The 23,343-nt window shown below is 40.0% G+C and overlaps 1 protein-coding gene across 1 annotated transcript in view; it reads left to right on the top strand.

Moving 5' to 3' along the window:
• The window catches only part of NALCN (sodium leak channel, non-selective), a 260,771-nt gene that overhangs the window by 192,524 nt on the left and 44,904 nt on the right, over window positions 1-23,343 (top strand). The window contains exons 18-22 of the mRNA XM_050903338.1: window positions 7,564-7,637; window positions 20,719-20,820; window positions 21,257-21,326; window positions 22,606-22,697; window positions 22,863-22,985. Coding sequence (XP_050759295.1) covers window positions 7,564-7,637; window positions 20,719-20,820; window positions 21,257-21,326; window positions 22,606-22,697; window positions 22,863-22,985 — 461 coding nt within the window. The remainder of the gene's footprint in view (window positions 1-7,563; window positions 7,638-20,718; window positions 20,821-21,256; window positions 21,327-22,605; window positions 22,698-22,862; window positions 22,986-23,343) is intronic.

Below are 23,343 nucleotides of genomic sequence, written 5' to 3'. Positions count from 1 at the left end.
AAAGTGCCATAATTCTTTCTAGCATTAGCTTTCTACTTCATCAGTTTTGCACTAAAAAATTTCAAGAGTTTGATACAAAGGCTGTGAAGATGCATTAAAACACAAGGGGCTGATCATACTCCTCCTGTTTCTTCAATCAAACAAAATACAGACATGGCAAAATTTTTAAGGCTGTTGTATTTTAACAGAAAAGAGCGTGCATTAGTGTGGAGTGAAGGGAGAGGCAAAGAGGGGCTGAGTAACAGGAAAGCCCTTCTATTTGAGCCTTGTACTCTCCCTTTCCCTGCTCCTACTGAGGAATCCAGATCTCCTCCAAGCCCTTCAGTCTCCCTCACCCACTCACAGGACTCATTCACAAGAACTGATTAAATACAGTTGTGATCTCTTTGTTCTAGTGAAGGGAATTACATGCACGTGCTTGTACAGCCAGGAGTAATGTTCTTCCTTGTTCCCCCTGCCCAAGTTACCTCCCACTTGAAACTCCCAGTCCATATCAGTCTTCTTCCATTCCCAGTCCAGCCCAGCCTGGCAGTCCCTTCTTCTGTAGAGCCTCAAGATCCCCAACTCAAGGTGTGGAGTGGAGCTTCTCCTCCATCACTGTGCACCCAGCAGAATGTGTTACAACCCCACATCGGCTTGGCCAGGAGTCCTCACTTCCACCCTGCTGTTGGCTGCCATGAGTAATCTACCTAGCCCTCTTTACTAGCTTTTCCCAAGGTCTCCCTGGCTCCTACATCGAGTAAAGACAGAAAACAAAAGAAAACAGACCTATCCAAGGTTGCACTTGCCAAAATGATCAGAGGGATGGACCACCTCTCCTGTGAGGACAGGCTGAGAGAGTTGGGGTTGTTTAGCCTGGAGAAGAGAAGATTCCAGGGAGACCTTATTGCAGCCTTTCAATACTTAAAGAGGGGTTACAAGAAAGATGGGGACAGACTTTTTAGTAGGGCCTGTTGAGATAGAACAAGGGGTAATGGTTTTACACTGAAGGGGGATAGATTCAGACTAGATATAAGGAAGAATTTTTTTACAATGAGGGTGGTGAAACAGTGGAACAGATTGCCCAGAGAGGTGGTAGATGCTCCATCCCTGGAAACATTCAAGGTCAGGTTGGACAGGGCTTTGAGCAACCTGATCTAGTTGAAGATGTCCCTGCTCATTGCAGGGGGGCTGGACTAGATGACCTTTAAAGGTCCCTTGCAACCCAAACCATTCTATATTCTATGAAAAACCTACCTGTTAAACCGCTGAAAGTAAAAAACTCAGATATGCCAAAGGGAAAAACCCAACCATAGTATGACAAGACATAAAAGAGAGGGATTCTTCTCCCTCCCTGGAGCTGCTCCCCTATGTGTCTAAGATGGACTGTTATCATCCCCTTTAAGTCTTTGGGGGTTTTATGAGTATGCTAATATTAGCCTTGTCCACATTCTCAGACTTAATTGAAAAAGGTTCTTGGTTGTGAAAGGACATGTAGATTTTCCAGACCAGTAGTCAGCTAATTAGAAGAACGTGGCTTTCCGTAAGAGACAGGCAGCAATCAAGGGCTACAAAAGGAATTAAGGCTATTTCAGGTCAACGACTCCCAAGAGTTAAGGAAATTACACCCACTTCTCATTCTAGACATCTGATCAAAAGGGACAGCCTTTGACTCCTTGTGGCACTTATCTAATGCTAGAACACTTTCTTGACTGTTTAGCGAGCCTGTTTCCTACATTGGACAACCTCGCCAAGGGCCAGATTTTCGAAGTCAGAATGAAAATAGCTCTACTTTGAGAGAGGGAAATGGATTAGGTGATCTCAAGAGGTCCCTTGTAATTGCATCCTTTATGATACTGTAGGCGTTAAGCAAAGTTTTCAGAAGAGCTTAAGAAATTCCCCACTGATTTCTATAGGATTTAGTCACTTAACCTGCTTAAATTCTTTTGAACATTTTGTTAGGTACCTACCAACAACTTGCAGTCTGGCCTTCCATCACTCTTCATATTTTTGTCACATTCATTTTGATAGAGTCCGATCTCTTCAAGCCAAAGATGCATAGGCAGAATGTTGTTGAACAAATAATAATATTTGCATTTGAGAGGCTACACAGCAAGCACTTGTGGGCCAAAAATATCCTATGTTTAACGGAATGCTTAAGCTTTGAACAGATTCTGCCGAAATATTTCCTCGCTGTTTCTTAAAAATCAGTCTGATATATTGCTTGTTGTACTGACTCTTCATATTTTCCATAGAAGCTGTACTTGTTTAAATAACAATATAATACCTAACAATCTGTTCATTCTGCAAGTCTACATAAACCATCAATTGGCATCCAACAAATTCCAAACTGAAACAGAAGCTTTGGATGATTTTTTTTTCCTTGCTTGGAATTTCCGGCATGGTACAGAAGACTATTCCCATATGGTCCTGCAGTTGCCTATAAAAGATTGCTATCATCAGCACTAAGCTAAAATTCCTAATTTTCATACAACACTTAAGAAATTGTGTTAGAAAAATACATTGCATGCACTTTTTTTTCCATTGTCAACCAAACATTTTGGATATTTATATCTCATTATTTACTTATGACCTTGTCTCACCTTGTGTTGCAGAACACTCACCAACGCTTGTCTCTTCTGCCAACTCTGCAGTGGTCTGATACAAAAATTATACACTACATCACCACAGTTTTTACCTGTTGATAGCATACAACTCTCTGTCAAATTCAAGTTGAAAACTATTGCTTTATGCAGGGCTTGGTGGGGTTTGTGCACTGCGAACATGTCACTAGCAAAATATATCAAAACCTTGACAATGAATAGCATTTCTCAAAACTTAAAACCACTGAGCCGTATCTCAGCTGTTATAAATTGGCATGGATCCCCCTGAAGTCAGCAGTGCTGTGCCAGTACACCTAGGCTGTAGGACTGGTCCACAGTCATTAGCTGTCACCTAGCAAAGGTATCATCCTGTGTCGCTTTGCTTTTAGTCTTATGCCAAGGATTTTCTTTTTCCAGGGTAGAAAGCCTGGATTTTTTAAATATACTACTAAATAAATATTGTCATTTAAAATGTCTGCAGTACCTTTTCAAAGCAGCGGGTGGCACTTGCAGAGCAACAATGTTCTGTGATTTAGCTTCTTTTACAACAGTTACAGTGGTTTATTGCTTTGTCCTTGTCGTTTTGGACAACTGGGATTTCACAGGATGTAGCATTCAGGTCGAGTTCACACTGACTGGACAGAGTCATTTTGTCTGCCTGAAGTCTGTCCTGCCAACAGCAGCAGTGAAGGTGCCAGCGCTTGTGGAAGAAGCACTACCTGCAGATTTCCTAATTCTGTGTCTACAGGCACATCTGTGTAAATAAACTCAAAGGAATGTGGGAATCAAGACATGAGCTTTATTCATGGTTTCGTAGGAGCACATGCTTTCCATCTAAAACCTTTTCATCCAGGAAATATTATCGGTAATTTGCTGACCTGTCACAGCTGTTCCTTACAGATTAAAGTAACCTGCAGGAGTTCCTTAAGATGTGTTGTTGAAAACGTATTTAACAGTAATCGGATGCTGTTAGGTGATTTCAGGACAGTGTCTTATGCTAAAAAATAATGCTCTATAGCAGAAAGCTATAAGGCACTGTTATTTCTGCACTGAGTGTACTTATAGGCTGCATAAAGAAGTAAATAAATAAATAATGACTAATAAAGATACACTGAGGGTGTCCTCACAGTACATCACAATCTGTAATAAAAAACCCAGCAGGCTAAACAGATATACCCTAAAATAACCTCAGTAGAGTATACTGTACTTATTTAATTCCACATCATCTGATCAAGTAATGTCTTTTGTACATTAACACTGCTAATAATTTCCTCTGCAACATTCAAGAACTCGGCAGGTATCACAAGTTTTAATTGCCAGCCTCCTTCTACACCAGCATGCGGCATCTAGACGTTATTAAACAAAATACTGATCATCACCCCCATTTTCTGTTTGTACAGTTCCATTGCATTTGCCTGGTGTGCTATGCAAATTTGGAAAATTAAATGGGAAGCAGTTTGGTTTATTTATCTAATATAGAAATAAGGAGGCATATTTTAAAAATCTATAGTAATGTTTGATTTTCTTCAACACTCGTATTGACATATGCATGTTGATATTTGACTGACTGCTGACTCCTTTAAATATGAGAAACGGATCAATCATGCATATCTAAAAATATTATCTTGTATTGCTTCTTCTGGATATTTTAAATTTAAGATAAATTCACCGGGGTTCTGCTGAAGCAAGGACTCCTAAGTCCTAAAGAGCAATGAGGACCATCATCTTCAAAAGCTGTAATCGTTGGAAGTGCCTGGGTTGTATTATCAGTTCCATTTTGGACCACTGAGATCCCTAGGCACCGAAGTATAGGATCTTGTGCATGCTCACGTATTCCTGGATTAAAGAACTGAATACCTGGTTCCAATCTAAATTCTATCATCACAATGCAGAGGCAGACAGGATGGTAACAAACCTTCAAAACTTCACCTAAGCCTCAGTCCATTGGGTGTGCTTAGACCATGGTCAATGCCCAAGGACATACTGCCTCAAGTGCAAGTTTCACAGCTAGTCCTTCTGAAAAAAAGTGCAGGAAAAGTAAATGAACTCTGCACAAATAACCTTGTGCAACACCCTGTGTTCTCGTCCCTTTCCCCATTCCCATGACTTCTTAGGCATTTATTTGTTTAAGCATCACTGAATAAAATTCATGAACAGCTTTGGGAGCAGGAACTAGAACCCAGTCTTTTCTCCCCTATCTCAGTGGCTCCCAACATGGGCTCCTTCCTGCTGCTTCACTTCATCTCTCTGGGTCTGTGGATGTTGCACCTCTGCCTGTGCAGTGGCCAAATACCAGAGTACAGCGCTGTCCTTGCAGATCTCCAGCAGATGACGAGGGTGTTCACTGAAGGCATCAAAAACAAGGGGTCAGACAGTTTGCTTGACCAGCTGAGGCATGCAAGGGATTTAGCAGTATGCTTTTAGACAAAACATATGCCACTGCCTCCTTCTTTGTTAGTCTTGCTGCCTAGAGGGAGGATTCAGCAGTCCCTGGGAGACGAATATGCCAGATGTAAGTAGCCCTTTGCCTAGACCTGCTGGCAGCTTTTCTTGAGATGTTCTTCTTCCTTGCTGGTACTAGATGGTTTGACACTTGGCTTGGGGAAGCACTAAATGTATCAGTACAAGTGCCTAGCCTCCCTGTAAAGTCTTTGAAAAGAAGTAGACTCCTCGTTCCTGCTTTCCCAGGGCATATTCCCTTGTTGACGGTCTGGGTGAATTTCCTTGCTTGGGCCACATGCCTAATGCCAGGGTGTTTTGACACCTATTTTAAACACTGAAAAGAAGTGGTCTATGCCAGATAGGGAGCTGTAGACAATTTCAGGAAAATTTATTTGCCTCAGCTTTTTTCTGAAATCACATGAGCAAAACCTGGAAATTTGGAAGGAAATTAATGCTTCCTGTGTTTGAAATCTTTTCAATTTCTAAGATGTTAACAAGCAAAGATTTATTAGAAATAAGTGGACATAACACATTAGTAGGCAGCACACTTCTTTTTCCCTGATGTTTGATGTAATTGCAATTATTCTAAAGCAATTAGGTATAACAGGAAAAAAAACCCAGCTGTTTTTCCACCTTCATTATTCCTGTAAGTTTAATGTTCCTAGTTGAGCCCTAAAAAAATTATTAGCTAACACCTTGCAAAAGGATAGATACTCCTGTGGTTTGGAGGTTTGTTTCTGCAATCCTGATAAGCAGGATAAGGGGAAAAATCAGTTATCTGGGATTCCACTGACATTAGTTTCACTGACATTAGAAGAAGAAAGATGTGAAAGAGTTGCCATTGCTTTCACCATTGTCAGTTATATGTAAATCCATAATAAGGTACCATGCTGATAAATGCACTAAACCTGTGCTGAGGTACTGCAAATGAGTTAAAACCTACACAAATATGTTTCAATATATGAAATATTTACCCCTACACAATATTTAATATAATGGTATATCTCATACTGTGATTTTCAGTTCATTTTGATGTTAACCATATCCAGACAATGGAACAATTTTTTTGTTTATATTCAAATATTAAACAATTCTGTTACTATTTTTTTAATCTTAACTGAAATTCCAATACCTTATTTTCCAAATTACATTCTGAAGTGTTGCATACTTTATTTCAGTTTCCAAGTTGCAGTTTTCTTAAGGAACCCACAGAATCTCAAAATAATGTTGTTTTCAAGTCATCTGTGTTCTTACTTCCACTGGCTGTACAGAGATGAGTTAGGACTTGAGAAAGGTTAGCGGGGCCACACTTGAAAAGGCAAGGGTTAGGAAAGAGATTGTAGCTTGCTGTTACAGGTGTGGCTTAAAAAGCCATAGCCATTTTTTTAAGGCTATAATTAACAAGTTTTAAGGTATTTTCTAGGCTTCTGTTTTTCTCCAAAGTAAGACATCTTACTGTGAATCAGAGTCAATCTGAGTCTTGAGACAAGTTCTAGCAAAATTATTTGTCGAATGACTCTGGATTTGAGATAGTGTTTTAGAAATCTATTACATACATCCTTAGGTCAGACACAGATCAATTAAACAAATCCAATATTTATAATAAATAGTTTTAAAGAAATGTGCTTCAAGTTTCCATTTCAGATCAATCGAAAACAGGGCACACGTTGCTAGGAGCTCCCAAATCTCTCTCAACCGTTTGCTTCAAGATAACAGTCTCCAAGCAGTTGACAGAGTTAAGTCTTACAAGGTGCCAGAGGCTTTCTGTTCATCACAGGTGCAATTCCTCAGCTAAATTCTTCAGCTGTGGTTTGTTCGTTGATTTGCCATGTTTGTTAACCTTAGGAATTAAGTGCTTGTTTTTTCGCGTATCTCAGTCCTTTCATTTAATGTTCAGGAGGTCCTGTTCACAAGAATATGCCTAAACTGCTGTTCATGACCAGAGGCAAGCACAAGCACGTTTTGCTTACCACATTTTTTGCTCTACATCAGCAGGAAAAAAGGGGACCTACTTTCATCTCACCTAGCTCTAGGCACTGAAATGATACATCTAAGCTTTGTTAGCTGGCTCTTCTGTATAGTCAAGGCATCTCCAGAGTATGATCCAGCCTAGTCAAAATCCAAAGTGGAAGAAGAGTAGCAAGGATTAAGACAAAGGTGTGACTTGGCCAACTGGAGAAGAAAAGAAATCTGTAATAAGGGGAATAATATTAGTGCTAGTCAACAAAACTATCTGCTTCTTTCTACCCAGAACTAGCTAGGGATTGGGATAGGGAGGCCAAAAGCTGCAAGATAAGGCTAGTATCTTAGACATTCCTTGAGGAATTTGCTCTATATGACCATTTTGATCTTTTCCACCATCCTTTTCCTGGAAAAGGACACCCATGCCACAGACTGTGAAAAACAGCTTGATGATAGAGATCATTATGTATTTAATTTTACATACACTCAGCATCATAATGTTTCATTGGTCTGTCGCATATACCTGCTATATTTTATGACAATTTAAAAGTACACTGTCTTTTTCTTAATTTTATAGCTCCGTAAATCTGTTTTTAGCATCAGAGCAAGAAACCTTCTGGAAAAAGAGACAGCAATCAATAAAATTCTAAGGTAAGAGTCAGCAGTGATTTGATATTGTTTTGGCTGTCATCTGATTTCTCATAACCTTGTTTTTCATGAATGTTACTGTATGTATAATATTTATGATAGTGTATCCCTTTGTAGTACATCTATTGCCTTCATTATCAAAGATAAATTGCTCTTTTCTCTGGCTATATTACATGCTTGAACAGCAACAAGAGAGAAATTGTTCTTCTTCGGTATGTATTTGAATCTGTGTCATGCGAAAAGATCATGTTTCAGCTCCTTTCTTCTTTCTAAATTAACCAAAAAATGTGTCTTCATAAGCGGTGTTATTTTGCCTAAAGAATTCCAGCCTAGTTCTTGCGTATATATGCACATAAATATTCACAGGGGTTGTACACTAGAAAGCATAGACTACAGCTAATCGTATTCCAAGTAGGAAATGTACAATGAAGAAGATTTCAGAACTGTGACTTCTGTAGAAGGATTTCCTGAATGTTTTAATAATGATCACTCATTTTGGTACTCCATATTAAGTAAGTAATCAGCACCGTAAGTAAATAAGGCAAGCCTAAGTCTCCAAGACCCATGTCTGAAGTTATCATATGGGTAACACCGTGCTGCAGTTTTTCATGCCACTATTGGTTTTACATTAGAATGACTATCATTGATATAAGGTGCATTAGCAATGCTAACAATTTATAGATCATTCTTTTTTTTGTATTTACATTCTCACCAAAGCAGGTGCCTCTCCAGAATGTTGTGAATGAGTGGTCCCTGGTAAATACACAGTATGAACAGGAATGACTGATCTGAGAAGTACAGCTGTGGGATTAGATTAAGTATGGCAGTGTTTTATGAGGAGCAGTGCACTAGGAATTCAGTGTGATTTCTGAATTATGAAGTTTCTTGAAAAGTGCCTTGTAATTACATGCCATTTCATAAATATTACAGCTCTAGTTCTTTTTAATACTCTATAAGAATACAGCACAGGGAGAACTGTAGAAATTAATGTGAAACTTTATCTGTCTTTAAACCCATGGTAATGAAAACATGAACAATTAATTACTAATGCAAATGAATGCTCTTTGTCAAAATATTATTGAGAAATGTAACTACAAGACCATAAGTATTCCATTTTAAAAAAACTTAGGGCTCTATTTGTAAGCATTTCTTTCAGTTACATGAATGTACCTTGATTTTACAGGCATTACTGTTACAGATAGATAAATACAAGTCTCTTTGTCCTAATCAAAAAAACTTTTTAAAATATGGTTTTAGATACAGGCTTCACGGCAGTGTTTCAGTAAAACATTTGTAATGAAATTCTATGTCATATTACAACTGTGAAATGTTATTGACACCTCTAGGTTACACAAATGTCAGTTTGTTTGGCATGTTTCTTATACTATATTACAGAGGAAACATGTAGACAAAGAGAATACCCTACTTTTTTATATTTAAAATTTTTTTTAAAACCTGTGACATTTGTAGGGGGTCCATTCTTTCTTACACAGAAGAAGAAATTAAGTTCTGCAAACTGGAATTCAAAATTCTGATTAATTCTTCCATCAGCACAGAACTTTCTCCTTTTCAGGAGAAGTCTGAAGCAGAGTGGGAGGAGAATCCAAGCAAACCATTGTTTGAACTTCACTAAGTTCTCAGAGGTACCAGGACAGAATCAGAAATCAGTCCTTCCGGTTTCAATCCTGCTGACTTCCACTTGGTCCTTCAGACCACGGCTTCTGCCAGAGTTTTGTATCTAGGAGGACTTCTCATCAATTCACCTGAATTCCTCTGAAGAAAAGTTTCAGAGGCAGAAGAAGAAAGTTTTCATTTACTAATCTATTTATTTTAATTAATCTATTTAATCTATTCATTTAATCTACATTTACTGTGCTTTCCCATCTGCTTCCTGGGTCATCAGCAATGAACTTTTGAGGAACACAGAGAAAAGGAGGGAACTTCTGTCAAGTAAGAAAAATGTGGGATCATATGTGCTCTAATGCTTTCTCGGGATGCGTGCAAGTCATTTACAAAAAGGCAGTGTTATTCTCCTCCAGAGAAAAAGGAACAAATACTGTTTATTCTTCCTTGTTATTGCCTCAGAATTGTTAAATAAGCTCTGAGCTGTGACATCTCCAATGCACCTGTTCCAGCATAAGAAAATTGTGTTCATGATATATCTGGTGGGCATGCTGATAGAGAGCATTGCCAGTGGTGGGCCTGCTGGTCCTGAGCCCTGCCAGTGTTTCCGTGTTGATGCCAGTGTTGCCAGTGTTGATGCAGGGGAGTTTCACAGAGAAGGTGATAAGAAAGGGTAAAATTTACAGCTGAAACTTTGAATTTGGTTCAAGGAACACAGGAAAACTCAAACTCACAAGACATGAGAGATTCTTTTTCTTATTTTTACTTTAGTTGTAAATGCTGTGTACTCCTTAATAGAAGTAGCTGAGTCTCAGCTATTCGGAGTATCTGACAAAAGGAGAAATGGCATTTATGCCAAGAACAATAAGAGACAACACAGGATGTCCCTTCTGAAAAGATTCCTTCTAGCATCTTCTTAATTTTTGTCCACCTGAATTAAGGAGCATTTATCTAAAGCAATGCCTCTACACGGTAAAGCTGCCCATGAGCAACTTCAACTTGATCAGATTGCCATACTGAAAAGAGAATTTTAAGTCTGTTCTAGCTTAAGTCTAACTCTTACCTTTTCCCCCCTACTTTTTAAACCTTGTCAAATTATATTTTAATCAAATTCTAAATGTTTTAACATAACCAACCGCATAGAAGGAATATGCATTACGCACAGGTACCTTTATGTCTCTCTTGTGCATCTTCCTCTATCCAAACCTTGGTTTTCCCTTTATATACTGAACTGCAGCTTGACCTCTTCGTCCCCAAGAGGAGGAAGAAGGGCGTAAATAGCCCTCGACCACCCAGAGAGATAGTTCATCCATTCAATCCTAGGTGTCTCGCCTGCTCATCTAATGTTACATAATGCAGCAAAATGGAGGTCTCAGGTCTCTTCATTTTCCTGCAACTTTCTTAGTGCACTCCAGGGGAACTATCTACTTTCTGAAGATCCTTGCTTGGAAACCAACCTTCACCTTGCCCCCTTGAGGTCTTGGTGCAGGTAGTCCTGGGAACAGAGTCAAGGATGTAGCAACTACTGTCCTGGGTACTTTGACCAGTGATTTGCATCACCCCTGCCAGTGTCAGAGCACAGAGAGGCTTAACTCTTCACACAAATCCATTCTGAGGTGGGGACTTCACCTTTCCGAGGAAAATGAAACAAGATAAAAGTGAGTTACACACAGTTAGAACAACATTTTCAAAACACTATCACATTTAGTAGTGCCTCTGAATTACACACAGCTCCATTTCTTTCTGAAAATTACAAAGCATTTCCCTCAGCAGCAATAACCACTTCTAGCAAATTTAATTCCTCCTGCCTATCTTCAGTGTTTCCCACTTTTGTCTCACTCTGTCTTGCTGTGAGCACTGCTTTTCATCTTAAAAGCAAGTTTTGTGCCTGTGGTTCTTCTGACACTCATTCTTTGTGGGATCATTGTCTAATAATGGGTGTCTAGTCCTTTATTAGTCCCACTGGCTTTCTGAAGTAGAAAGGGTGGAGAAGGTCCAGTCAAAATGTTGTGTATAAACCAGTCCATTCTCTCCAGTGCCGAGGATAAGTTGAAAATAGCACAGAATGGTGGGGAAACTGAGCAAATTAAAAGTAGTCTCACATAGTCCAAAATATAAGCAAAGTATCAGTAGTGCAGAACCCGATTCTGTGGTCTATTAAACCATGCTTCACAGAATCACAGAATGGTTGAGGTTGGAAGGGACATCTGGTTCAACCTCCCTGCTCAAGCAAGGCCACCCAGAGCCAGTTGCCCAGGACCATGGCCAGATGGCTTTTGAGTGTCTCCAAGGATGGAGACTCCACAACCTCTCTGGGCAACCTGCACCAGTGCTCAGTCACCCTCACATAAGAGTTTATGCCCTTATTTTATAAAATACAAGGAATAACTTAAAAGTTCTCTGGTCTGTTGATAAGAAAATTAAGCTCACCAAAATCACAAAAATTCATTTTATAATAAAATACATATTGTGACAGTTTGGGAAACTAACATTTTTAAAATGGGCAGCTTTTTATTTGCTTTTCATTACCGCTGATGCTATAGTCAAACTGTAAACTGGTGCTAGGGCAATGCAATAGGATTTTCACTGCTCTAGTCAAGACTTGTCTGATGTGTTTACTGGGCCTGAGGGAATAACATAGCTCATGCTTAAGTGGAACTTTCAGTTTCATAAACAGCTAATTGAGTGAAGTGCTTTTATCTTATGTTTGAAACTGAGACTGCCATGAGTGCATCTTGGGGGGAAAAAAAAAAAAAAGAATTGCTTGAATTAAGTATCTAGTTCTACTAATTTGCTAATATGCTAGAAGATAATTCAGACTGTGTTCATACAAGTGTTTCTGCAAAATACAGTGATTTTTTTCTGAATATTAGAATGAGCAAGAAACGAGATTCTCTGTGCTTCTAGGAAAGTTATAAAGTTAGTCTCTGAATAAATTATCTCTGGACACTAATACAGTAGTATAATACACGACCTCTCATAAGAGAATGAGCAAACATTTTCATTAGTTCGTTTATCACAGGAACATAGACATTCATCAGAAGGGAACTTTGGAGGCCATGTTGTCCGACTGCCCACTTCAAGTAGGACTATTGCTAACGCTGGATCGGATCAGCTTTGCATCTTCCACCTGCTCTGGTTCCAGCACTGCATTACCCTACCCTTGAGGGAGGGTTTTCCTGATGCCCAGTCTGAACCCCCCAAGCCACTGTTTCTCGCCATTGCTCACTGCTCTGTCATCTCACAGTAACAAGAGTTTAGCTCCCTGCTTTAACCTCCTCTTCACCAAAGTAAACAAGCCCAGCTCTCTCAAGTCTCCCTGGAGGTCATGTGTGGTAGGCTGCTGACCGCTTGTACCTGCTCCTGTGTTTCAACATCCCTTTTGAAGTACCCTAAAGTGTGTCCCAGGTGCAGCCTCTCCAGCTTTGAGGAGGGATAATGACTTCCCTCGATCTGCTGGCTACACTCCTCCTTAATCTAGTAGTCAGTTTGCCTTATTGATGGCAGGAACACATTCATCCACTTATCATCCAGGTAACTCCACCCCATCCAGATCCAGTGCACGATGTAACTCCCAGATCCTTTTCCTCAGCCAGCCACTCCACAGCCTGCACAGACGCATGGAGCTATTCTGCGTGTGAAACTTTGCACATTTCCGTGTCCAACTTCCTGAAGCTTTTGCTGACTCAGTCCTCAAGTTTATCAGGGTCCTTCTGGTTTAATGCTCTACTGTTCAATATGTCAAACACTGCTTTTTGCTTGTCCACATAGCCAGTCGTTTCATCTTGATGATGGTGACAATAGGGTTGAGTGTTTATGGGTAAGAATCAGGGGGAAGGCCAACAAAGCAGATGTCATGGTGGGACTCTGTTACAGACCACGCAACCAGGATGAAGCGGCAGATGAAATGTTCTATGAGCAGCTGGGAGAAGTCTCACAGTCGCTAGCCCTTGTTCTCGCGAGGGACTTCAACTTACCAGATGTCTGCTGGAAATACAATACAATACAGCAGGGAGGAAACAGTCTAGGAGGTTCCTGGAGTGTGTGGAAGATAACTTCCTGACACAGCTGGTGAGTGAGCCAACTAGGGAAGGCTTCCCACTGGACCTGTTGTTTGCGAACAGAGAAGGACTTGTGGTGATGTGATGGTTGGAGGCTGTCTTGGGCATAGTGATCACAAAATGACAGAGTTTTCAGTTCTCAGAGAAGTAAGGAGGGGGTTCAGCAGAACTGCCACCTTGGACTTCTGGAGGGCAGACTTTGGCCCATTTAGGAGCCTGGTTGAGAGAGTCCCTTGGGAGGCAGTCCGGAAGGGCAAAGGAGTCCAGGAAGGCTGGACATTCTTCAAGAAGGAAATCTTAAAGGTGCAGGAGCAGGCTGTCCCCATGTGCCGAAAGACGAACCGGCAGGGAAGAAGACCGGCCTGGCTGAACAGAGAGCTTTGGCTGGAACTCAGGAAAAAAAAGAGAATTTCGGACCTTTGGAAGAAGGGGCAGGCAACTCAGGAGGACTACAAGGATGTCGTGAGGTTATGCAGGGAGAAAATTAGAAGGGCCAAAGCCCAACTAGAACTTAATCTGGCTACTGCCATAAAAGACAATAAAAAATGTTTCTATAAATACATTAGCAGCAAAAGGAGGGCTAAGGAGACTCTCCATCCTTTACTGGATGCGGGGGGAAACATAGTGACAAAGGATGAGCAAAAGGTTGAGGTACTTCATACCTTCTGTGCCTCAGTCTTTAATAGTAAGACCAGTTGTTCTCGGGGCACGCAGCCCCTTCAGCTGGAAGACAGGGACAGGAAGCAGAATGAAGCCCCCATAATCTAAGGGGAAATGGTTAGTGACCTGCTACACCACTTAGACACACACCAGTCTATGGAGCCAGATGGGATCCACCCAAGGGTACTGAGGGAGCTGGTGGAAGTGCTCTCACCAAGCCACTTTCCATCATTTATCAGCAGTCCTGGCTAACCGGGGAGGTCCCAGTTGACTGGAAGTTAGTAAATGTGACGCCCATCTACAAGAAGGGTCAGAAGGAGGATCTGGGGAACTACAGGCCTGTCAGTCTGACCTCGGTGCCAGAGAAGGTTATGGAGCAGATCATCTTGTGTGCCATCATGCAGCATGTACAGGACAACCAGGTGATCAGGCTCAGTCAGCATGGGTTTATGAAAGGTAGGTCCTGCTTGACTAACTTGATCTCCTTCTATGACAAAGTGACCCGCTTAGTGGATAAGGGAAAGGCTGTGGATGTTGTCTAGCTAGACTTTAGCAAAGCCTTTGACACCATTTCCCATAGCATTCTCCTGGAGAAACTGGCTGCTCATGGCTTGGACGGGCGTACTCTTCACTGGGTTAAAAACTGGCTGGGTGGCCAGGCCCAAAGAGTGGTGGTGAATGGAGTTAAATCCAGTTGGCAGCTGGTCACAAGTGGTGTTCCTCAGGGCTCAGTATTGGGGCCAGTTCTGTTTAATATCTTTATCAGTGATCTGGACGAAGGGATCGAGTGCACCCTCAGTAAGTTTGCAGACGACACCAAGTTGGGTGGGAGTGTTGATCTGCTTGAGGGAAGGAAGGCTCTACAGAGGGATCTGGACAGGCTTGATTGATGGGCCAAGGCCAACTGTATGAGGTTCAGCAAGGCTAAGTGCCGGGTCCTGCACTTGGGTCACGACAACCCCATGCAACACTGCAGACTTGGGGAGGAGTGGCTGGAAAGCTGCCTAGCAGAAAAGGACCTGGGGGTGTTGGTTGACAGACAGCTGAATATGAGCCGGCAGTGTGCCCAGGTGGCCAAGAAGGCCAATAGTATCCTGGCTTGCATCAGAAATAGTGTGGCCAGCAGGACTAGGGAAGTGATCGTCCCCCTGTACTTGGCACTGGTGAGGCTGCACCTCAAATATTGTTTTCAGTTTTGGGTCCTTCACTACAGGAAAGACATTGAGGTGCTGGAGTGTGTCCAAAGAAGGGCAATGAAGCTGGTGAAGGGTCTAGAGCACAAGTCCTACAAGGAGCGGCTGAGGGACCTGGGGTTGTTTAGCCTGGAGAAAAGGAGGCTCAGGGGAGGACCTTACCACTCTCTACAACTACCTGAAAGGAGGTTGTAGTGAGGTGGGTGTCAGTCTCTTCTCCCAAGTAACAAGCGATAGAACGAGAGGAAGTTTAGAATGGACATTAGGAAAACTTTCTTCACTGAAAGGGTTGTCAAGCATTGGAACAGGCTGCCCAGGGAAGTGGTTGAGTCACCATCCCTGGAGGTATTTAAATGACATGTAGATGTGGCACTTAGGGACATGGTTTAGTGGTGGACTTGGCAGTGTTAGGCTTATGGTTGGACTTGATGATCTTAAAGGTCTTTTCCAACCAAAATGGTTCTATGATTCTATGATCATAGAAGGCATACCTTTGGTATTCTTTATTAGAGATTTGCCTCCATTAAATAACTGACTTGTATTAGTCAGTTATAAATCACTTACAACTAGTTTCTCTATATATATTTTATGTTTTCTCTCTTAAGAGTGTGATTTCTTTCTTTGTAACTGTGAGGCTTTGATACCATGCATTTCTCAGAACAAATGTTCCAGGTAAGCTCAGCTTATGAGGTACCGGGCTTTGATACCATGCATTTCTCAGAACAAATATTATAGTTAAGCTCAGTTGATGATTGTTGTCATCAGGAGCAAAATCCAGACGTAGTCACCACCTTAAATCTCCACAAGCGTATGAAATCATTGGATTTCACCTGCCTCCTGCAAAGACAAACAGAAAGAAATACTGGAATGCACATATCCATTGGTAAGAAGTTACTCTGTTTTATGGGGTTTGTGCCAAGTGACCACCATGTTATTCTATAACTCACTGTAAAGCATTGTTGTGAAGCAGAGTTAGTGGGCTGTGGAATCTCCAATACTGCAGGTATGGAAGAGGAGGTTAGACAAACATCAGCCCAGAATAGTGTAGATATCATTGATCCTGCTTTGAAAGAGGTGATAGACTAGATGGCCACTTGAGGTACCTTCTTCTCCATTCATTCTATCAATTCTTCTATAATCCAAGGAAAATAATTATTATACAAACATCTGTAGAGGAGAAGCTAAAACAGCAAGGCAAGAATGACAATGAGAATACGAAATGGCTAAGGAAAGAAAGTATGCTACCGTAGTTCAACAGTCTGAGCAGACACTAAAGAAGATAAGTGACTATTTGTTTTTTCCTTTAGAAACATATGGAAGGAAACAAGAAAAAACATGGAAAAGAAAAACCATGAATTATCGAAGTTGCATTAATAATTCATTTTAGTTTACCAGACAAATTCAGATTTCTTTAAAAAATAGTATATTTTTCCCAAAGAACAGTAGTGTAGCTGTGGTGAAAATGTGCATTTTGCTTACTGTTCAAATGGTGCCTTATTGAATTAAATTTATAAAATGAAAGAGAAACACTAGAACACCTATCAACCATGAATCTTAGGTTGTCACATTTAACCATATATTCCGAGTTAGATGGAAGTATAATGAGACCATAGAAAGATTTAGTAAGGATAGACAGTCATAGTGAAAACAATGCTTAATGAGGCTGGTAATTGAGTGTTTTACTGAAGCGTACCACACTGCTAAGACTTCAGTGTGAGCATGTTTCAGGGAGAACAAGAACAAAAGTACATAGTAATATATGCAGTTGCTGCAGTTACTACACAAGTATTCACTCATTAAAATAATACAGAAAAAATACAAATCGGTGTTATACTGGAATGCAAGAAGATGAGTAAACACTTGTTGCGGAAAGGATGCCTCCCTAAAAAGTCCAAGCGTGAGCCATATGCATACCCTCTGCAAGAGACGTCAGGATATTCATTAAAGGTATAGTACTTTGAAGTATTGATCAAAGCATTTAACATTTTACATTAGCTCAAAGAATGTTACTTGAACACTCTGTTTGCTACTTATTTTTCAGGGCTTCCAAAGCATGAAATAGTTTGAAGGACTTCAAAAGTTTGGACCTCGTAATTGTTCGCAGGTAATACAAACTATGTGGTATCCCAATATCGTATTGTTCTGTATGGTCTTCACCTGTAGCCTGGCTTTCTGATAATCTACCACATCACATTTTCTTTTTCAGGTTATTTTATTACATTTGTGCTTTTCAAGGCAAATTTGGAGCATGTAGTTTGCAGCTGCTGGACTGTGTTGAGAGTTCTGCAAGGTGAGTACAAAGTCCAGAAGCTTGATGTATTTCTTGTCTCTTCTCCTTTGTTTCATAACTTCCTCATTCCTCCAGCAGTAAACATGATCCTATCTAATATTTCATAGAGGTGGTATAGGAAGATGGAAAGGACAATTTTAGCATAAAAAGGTAATTTTGCCCGTGTTGTTCGAAGAAAGGTCAAAAGATTCTGACCAGCTACAGTTATGTGAAGATGTATCAAGTCAAGAAAACATTTTTTTTTAACTCCAATTTGCAAACCACATAAGGACTAAATTTTTAACACTGTGGCACAGTGCTTGTCCCAGGTGTGGGATTCACCTCCAGACTACTAGATCTGCCTGTGAGCTAAGTGATGACCTTTGTCATCTAGTTGACAGAGATCTAGTTAATACAGCCAGTGGAGCCCAGTGAGATCTTTAGCTGACTACTTTGTCTTTAGATGCCCACTTTATGATTACTTGAATAGCTTCCAAACATCAGTAATTAAATTGACCAAGCATTCAAAGAAGGTGTCCACATATGGACATCTAGTAACGTATGAGATGCCAGAGGATGTCCAAAACATCCTCTTGAGGATGGCAGGTAATACAGAAATTTGTAGGGGACCCATACCCTGCTGGAGCAGCAGCTGGAAGCAAGGCAGAATACTCCAAGGCATGGCAGGTGGCACTGGCCACCTCTGTACAACCAATTTCAATGAGTCCTACATCTCCACTGATTATGAGGGAAGCCTGGACACATGGCTCACATGTAGGCACTGGGCGTAAGCACATAAGTGTAGGTGTCTACAATAACAAAACAAATCCTATTGTAGACTTTGAAATTGACAACTATGCATTTCTGAAAACTTCATGGCACCTGCCTTCTTTTTCAGAAGTCCCCAAAGATGTGCAACTCTAGGTGTCTAAACAGCTGAAAAATATCCAGATGCTGAGTCGAAAGGATAACAAAACATGGCTTTTACTAAGAGTTAATACAAGGAAGATTAAGGCACTAATTCCCATCAAGTGGAGAACGCCGGGAGAGAGGCTGTCAAAAGTAGTCACGGCCTTTTCAGCACAGCATCTTTTTCTCTGAAAATATAGAAAGTTTCTTTGCAGTTACTTGATAAAAATTTCTGACCTCTGTGCTATACAACTGGCATTTGATTATTTCTCTGTTGACTTCAGTAGGAGCTGCAGGGCTTCCAGAGTTACTGAAAATGAGGCAATGGATATAAATTCTAAATATGGATTTAGGAATCTAACTTAGGCAGAGATCATAGACAATCCTAACAGTCTTTGTACAGGTGTTACCCTTTATGCATGCCCATTCTGTATAGTATATGGCTAAGGGTATTTTATAATACCATTAATAATCAAATAAGCCATCTTGTTCATTAGTCAGGTAAAGAATTTACTGTTTGAGCATTTAATGTTCTCTTTTATTATGAACACTAAGAGTTTGTGTAACTTGGTATTCAAGTAACCTGTGTACAAGGACATGAAGAGTTTATGTGCAAGTCACTTTTTGATGTCAAGAAAATAATTTCTGGCTGTTAAAAGCAGAGCACAATAATTTATATTTACAGGAAAAAAAAGATAAATTACCCTCTTTGTCACAGCAAGAGGCCTCTATACAGAAGTCAGACCCCAGAACTTTCCATTGTCTCTGCTGGGAAAAACTGGATTGTCATTTTAATGGAGTTAGGTAGGATCTATTTTTAGGAAATAATTTCTATCTGTTTGTTTTTTTTTTTTTTACAAGAAAATTGCACAGGTGTTCAAATGATATCTCTGTTGTCTTCTGACAGTGTTCTGTAGTATCATCCTCCATAATATAATGCTTAAAATCCATTGGTATTAAAACGTTCATGATTTGGCTAAGATGAGCTGTGTTTTATAAGACATACAGTAATTTTGTTAAACGGCATGATGCTTCAGTTCAGTGTAGTGTAACCTAATGCTGTCTATAACAAGTGTAGCAGAATGTATTTTTCTAGCATGCTAGTATGATTGGCAGTGATGACACAGACAAGCATTCTAAGCTTCTCATTTTTGTTCCAGATCTTTGGATCCCTACTTGTATCATTTATGTGTTTAAATCCAAAAGAAGGAGAAATAGCGGAAAGAGTGAAAAACGAAGTCACAGTGGGGAAAGAACATGCCTGGGACACCTTTTGCCATCAAGCATGATCATCCCATGCTGTCAAGGATAGCATTTGTCTAAGCTTTACAGTAGTCTGGTGAATAGAGTGGTTACTCCAATAGCATGTAGTTTTTTTCATGTTTTCAAAAAAAAATGGAGATTCAGTTCATTAAAAAGTATGAAATATTACCAGCCAGGTCTTGTGTTTCTCTGAATGATTGCATAACACAAAATGAGCAATAAGGCATGCACTGTGTAAACTTAAAATTGCAGCATTCCTGGAAAGTTAAAATATTTTTCCAGTGTTGAAATTCCATTTCTCAGCCATCAGAGGATTTGTGTGAGCTCCTTTAGTGGAAACGTCTCTTTTTCTTAAGCAAGTCCATTTCGTTGTAGCCTTCAAAATAAAGATATGCATGCTCTGTTTAGCTGTGGCACACTTCCTAACCAACAAATACTCATTTCTGCCAAAATGCGTAAAATGTAAAATCTGTTTGCCAAAATTCAGCAAAAGCAAAATGAAACAAATGAGCAAACAGGTGAAAAAACCCACACAACAAAATGCTGCAAGTTCAATGCATTCCCAGAGAGCAGACTTTTCATATTACAGGATATCAGCAATGTGCAGCTTTTCATTTCAAACTATATATGGTCCCGGTTATGTAGAAGAACACTCAAAGATATGCTGTAAGTCTTGAGTGTGTACATAAATATTTTGCCATGTACAGCCCTGAAAGGGAGCTGCCCTAAAATGACAGCGGTACTTGTACTATTCCCTTCTTTATTGCTGGGAAGCTGGTTTTACTGATGATTAGTGCATTGCTTGACCCTTTTCACGCTTAGTAAAGTCTTGAGGGACCATAAATTCTACAGCAAACTGAAAAAACCTCAAAGGTGGCCCTTGCTAATGCATGGAGAAGGTTCATCAGATGACCGGTTATGTTGCAGAGTGGGGACCATTGCCTTGGAAATATTTTTTCACGGGAAGTCCATTGCTGTTTTATTGTTATTGTCTGTTAAGCTGTGCGCTTGCTTCCCAGAAAGCCACGCTGACTTGTCTGAACATGCTACCTCAGAAATTATCATTTATACTGAAAACTCTGTGTCATCATTATATTTCTTCGTAGGGCCTGCACTAGGCAACGCATGCTGAGCGGATCCTTTGAGGGGCAGCCTGCAAAGGAAAGGTCAATACTTAGTGTCCAGCATCATATACGACAAGAACGCAGGTAAACATGGACAGAAAGGATGGTAAAAATATTCTTAAAATAAAGGTGACGAAAAGAATTAAATTTGAGCAACATCTAATGTGTGAAAACCTGAAATTACTTACTTGTACAGAGAACTGAATTCTACATTCTTCATTGTAACCATAATGAAATTCATTGTACTGTATAAATGGAAAAAATGCCTTTTTATTTCAAATGTCATTTCCTTCACCGACTACAAAGCTATCAATTTAAAGATCAGAAGGAAAGAAATTGGCTTATGTTAGACCAGATTGAAAACAATTGAAGAACATATAAGCTTCTGATGTTAGCGAGAGAAAAATGGTAACAATTTGAGATATTGGGTGGCTGGAGAGCAGTGCTTTATAATGGCCACCCTATGAAGGTCAAAATTTCATCTTGAGATGTATCGTTAAATTGATTATGATTGTTTCAGGTCACTGAGACATGGTTCCAACAGCCAGCGAATCAGCAGAGGAAAATCTCTTGAAACATTGACTCAAGATGTAAGTCCTCATAGAAATGATGGTTTCAATTTGAGAGTATAAGAAATAAGAATATGTACTATATAATAAATGCTTGTGTAAGACTAATGTCTATTTATGATCTTGTTTACTATTTGTGTTTTGAAATCTTGAAAGGAAATCATAAAACAAATACTGTAACTGCATTAGAATTATCCTCAAAGTAATTGACATGGTTATTTCACTGGTAGACTTACTGGTTTTGAAGCACTTGCAGAGATAGATTCAGTGAAGCTGTAGACACTACATTAGCAACACAACAATTGCTACGCAGGACACCTTAAAAAGCCTTACTCTGGAATTACACAAATCACTCAGGCTGGCAAAACAGCCCTTCAAAATTTCCGATGGAAGTTTAACAATATTTTTCAAACACCAGAACTGTCAGACAAAAGGACAAAGACTAAAAGGGAGAACAGTAGTCACAGATTTCACTGTGGTATAGTTTCATGCAGTTACGTGTATTTTCGCTTCTGCAAATTCATAATGATATTTTGTGGATCTCTGTGACTATGAAAATTCAAAGGGCAATATTAGTCCCTCCGTTTCCAAACTATGACAGTCATTTTCTAGATGTGCTTCATACTTAAAAACAACTGCATAAGAAGTAATTAATGAATTACCCTGCATGGTGGTAGAAAGAAACTGTAGGTAACTAATCTTTTAAAGCAGATGTGGCTTTGCTTGTGTCCAATAGTAAGGGTAACACCCAGCATTACCCTTCCAGGAGTGCTCCAAAGACTCACTTAACTCTGAATAGTAATACTGATTGTACCCTCCACTGGATGAGCTCAGACAACATCCTCCCTCCCTCTCCCCCCTCCCTGCGCTCAGCAGTCACTACCTGTATGTTCTGCACAACTCGCTGCCTGGCAGCACATGCAGCAGGCTTGAGAAGCTGAAAGGGTGTGTAAAGCCTTTTCTTTCCCAGTCTTTGCCCTTCGTAACTTTGATGGTATTCATTCCAGTTCAGAGAGATTGGCTGAGCTTACAGGACCTTTGCTTTTAAAGTTAAAAGTTGCATTGGATGGGACTTCACGCATGAAATTAAAACTGAAATTAACCTTGATGAAAATAAGCAGCCTTGTGCTGTAGATAGAAAATTCTGTATGATATGCTTGACTGAGTTGATGTGCAGTGCATTTGGAAATAAAGATTTTTCATTTGAATCTTTCTATGTAAAATACCATATCTTGCTTTCATCTGAAACATTAAAAAACAACCCACAGACTTCATTTAAAAGGAATCATTTTGCTTCTAGCACTCCAACACAGTGAGATACAGAAATGCACAGAGAGAAGACAGTGAGATAAAGATGATCCAAGAAAAAAAAGAACAAGCTGAAATGAAAAGGTATTTAAAAATCAAAAGTCTGAGTGCACACTTTTCTGTATTAAGTATTCTCTGTATGAAATAAAAAGTATTGAGAGTCATGATGAAAAAAGAACGAAGTGTAAAGGACATTTTTGCCAGGTATAATGCATATCACTTAATAATTTACGTTCTATCTTTCAAAAGGAAAGTCCAGGAAGAGGAGCTGCGAGAGAATCATCCGTATTTTGATAAACCACTTTTCATAGTTGGTCGTGAGCACAGATTCAGGAATTTCTGCCGAGTGGTGGTACGAGCTCGCTTTAATGCGTAAGTTTAGTCCATATCAACAGTTGGTTCCAACAAGTGTTTACTTTCATGTCCTCAGAAATCTAGGTCTAACTTCTATTTTGAAAGGAAAACTGTGTATAATGTGGTCACCACACAAGCTGGCAGTCAGTTGCCTATGGCATAGTCTTGCTGTTGGAAGAAAGGAAGCAATAAAATGCTGTGTAAGGGCAGACATGTTTGAGCAGTCTGCGGTGCTGAGATGTGACAAGACTGTGGGGAAACTGCAGGCATCAACTGAGAGGAAAGGGTAATGTTTTGTACCCCCATTTTTAGACCTTGGGGAATCAGCTTGCTATTGCCTTCCTATTCCTCATCATAAGGCGGGAAGTCTTTATAC

Source organism: Gymnogyps californianus, chromosome 1, assembly GCF_018139145.2.
Source record: "Gymnogyps californianus isolate 813 chromosome 1, ASM1813914v2, whole genome shotgun sequence".
NCBI lineage: Eukaryota > Metazoa > Chordata > Aves > Accipitriformes > Cathartidae > Gymnogyps > Gymnogyps californianus.
The sequence above is the reverse complement of the archived record's forward strand: the minus strand, read 5'-3'. Positions and strand labels throughout refer to the sequence as shown.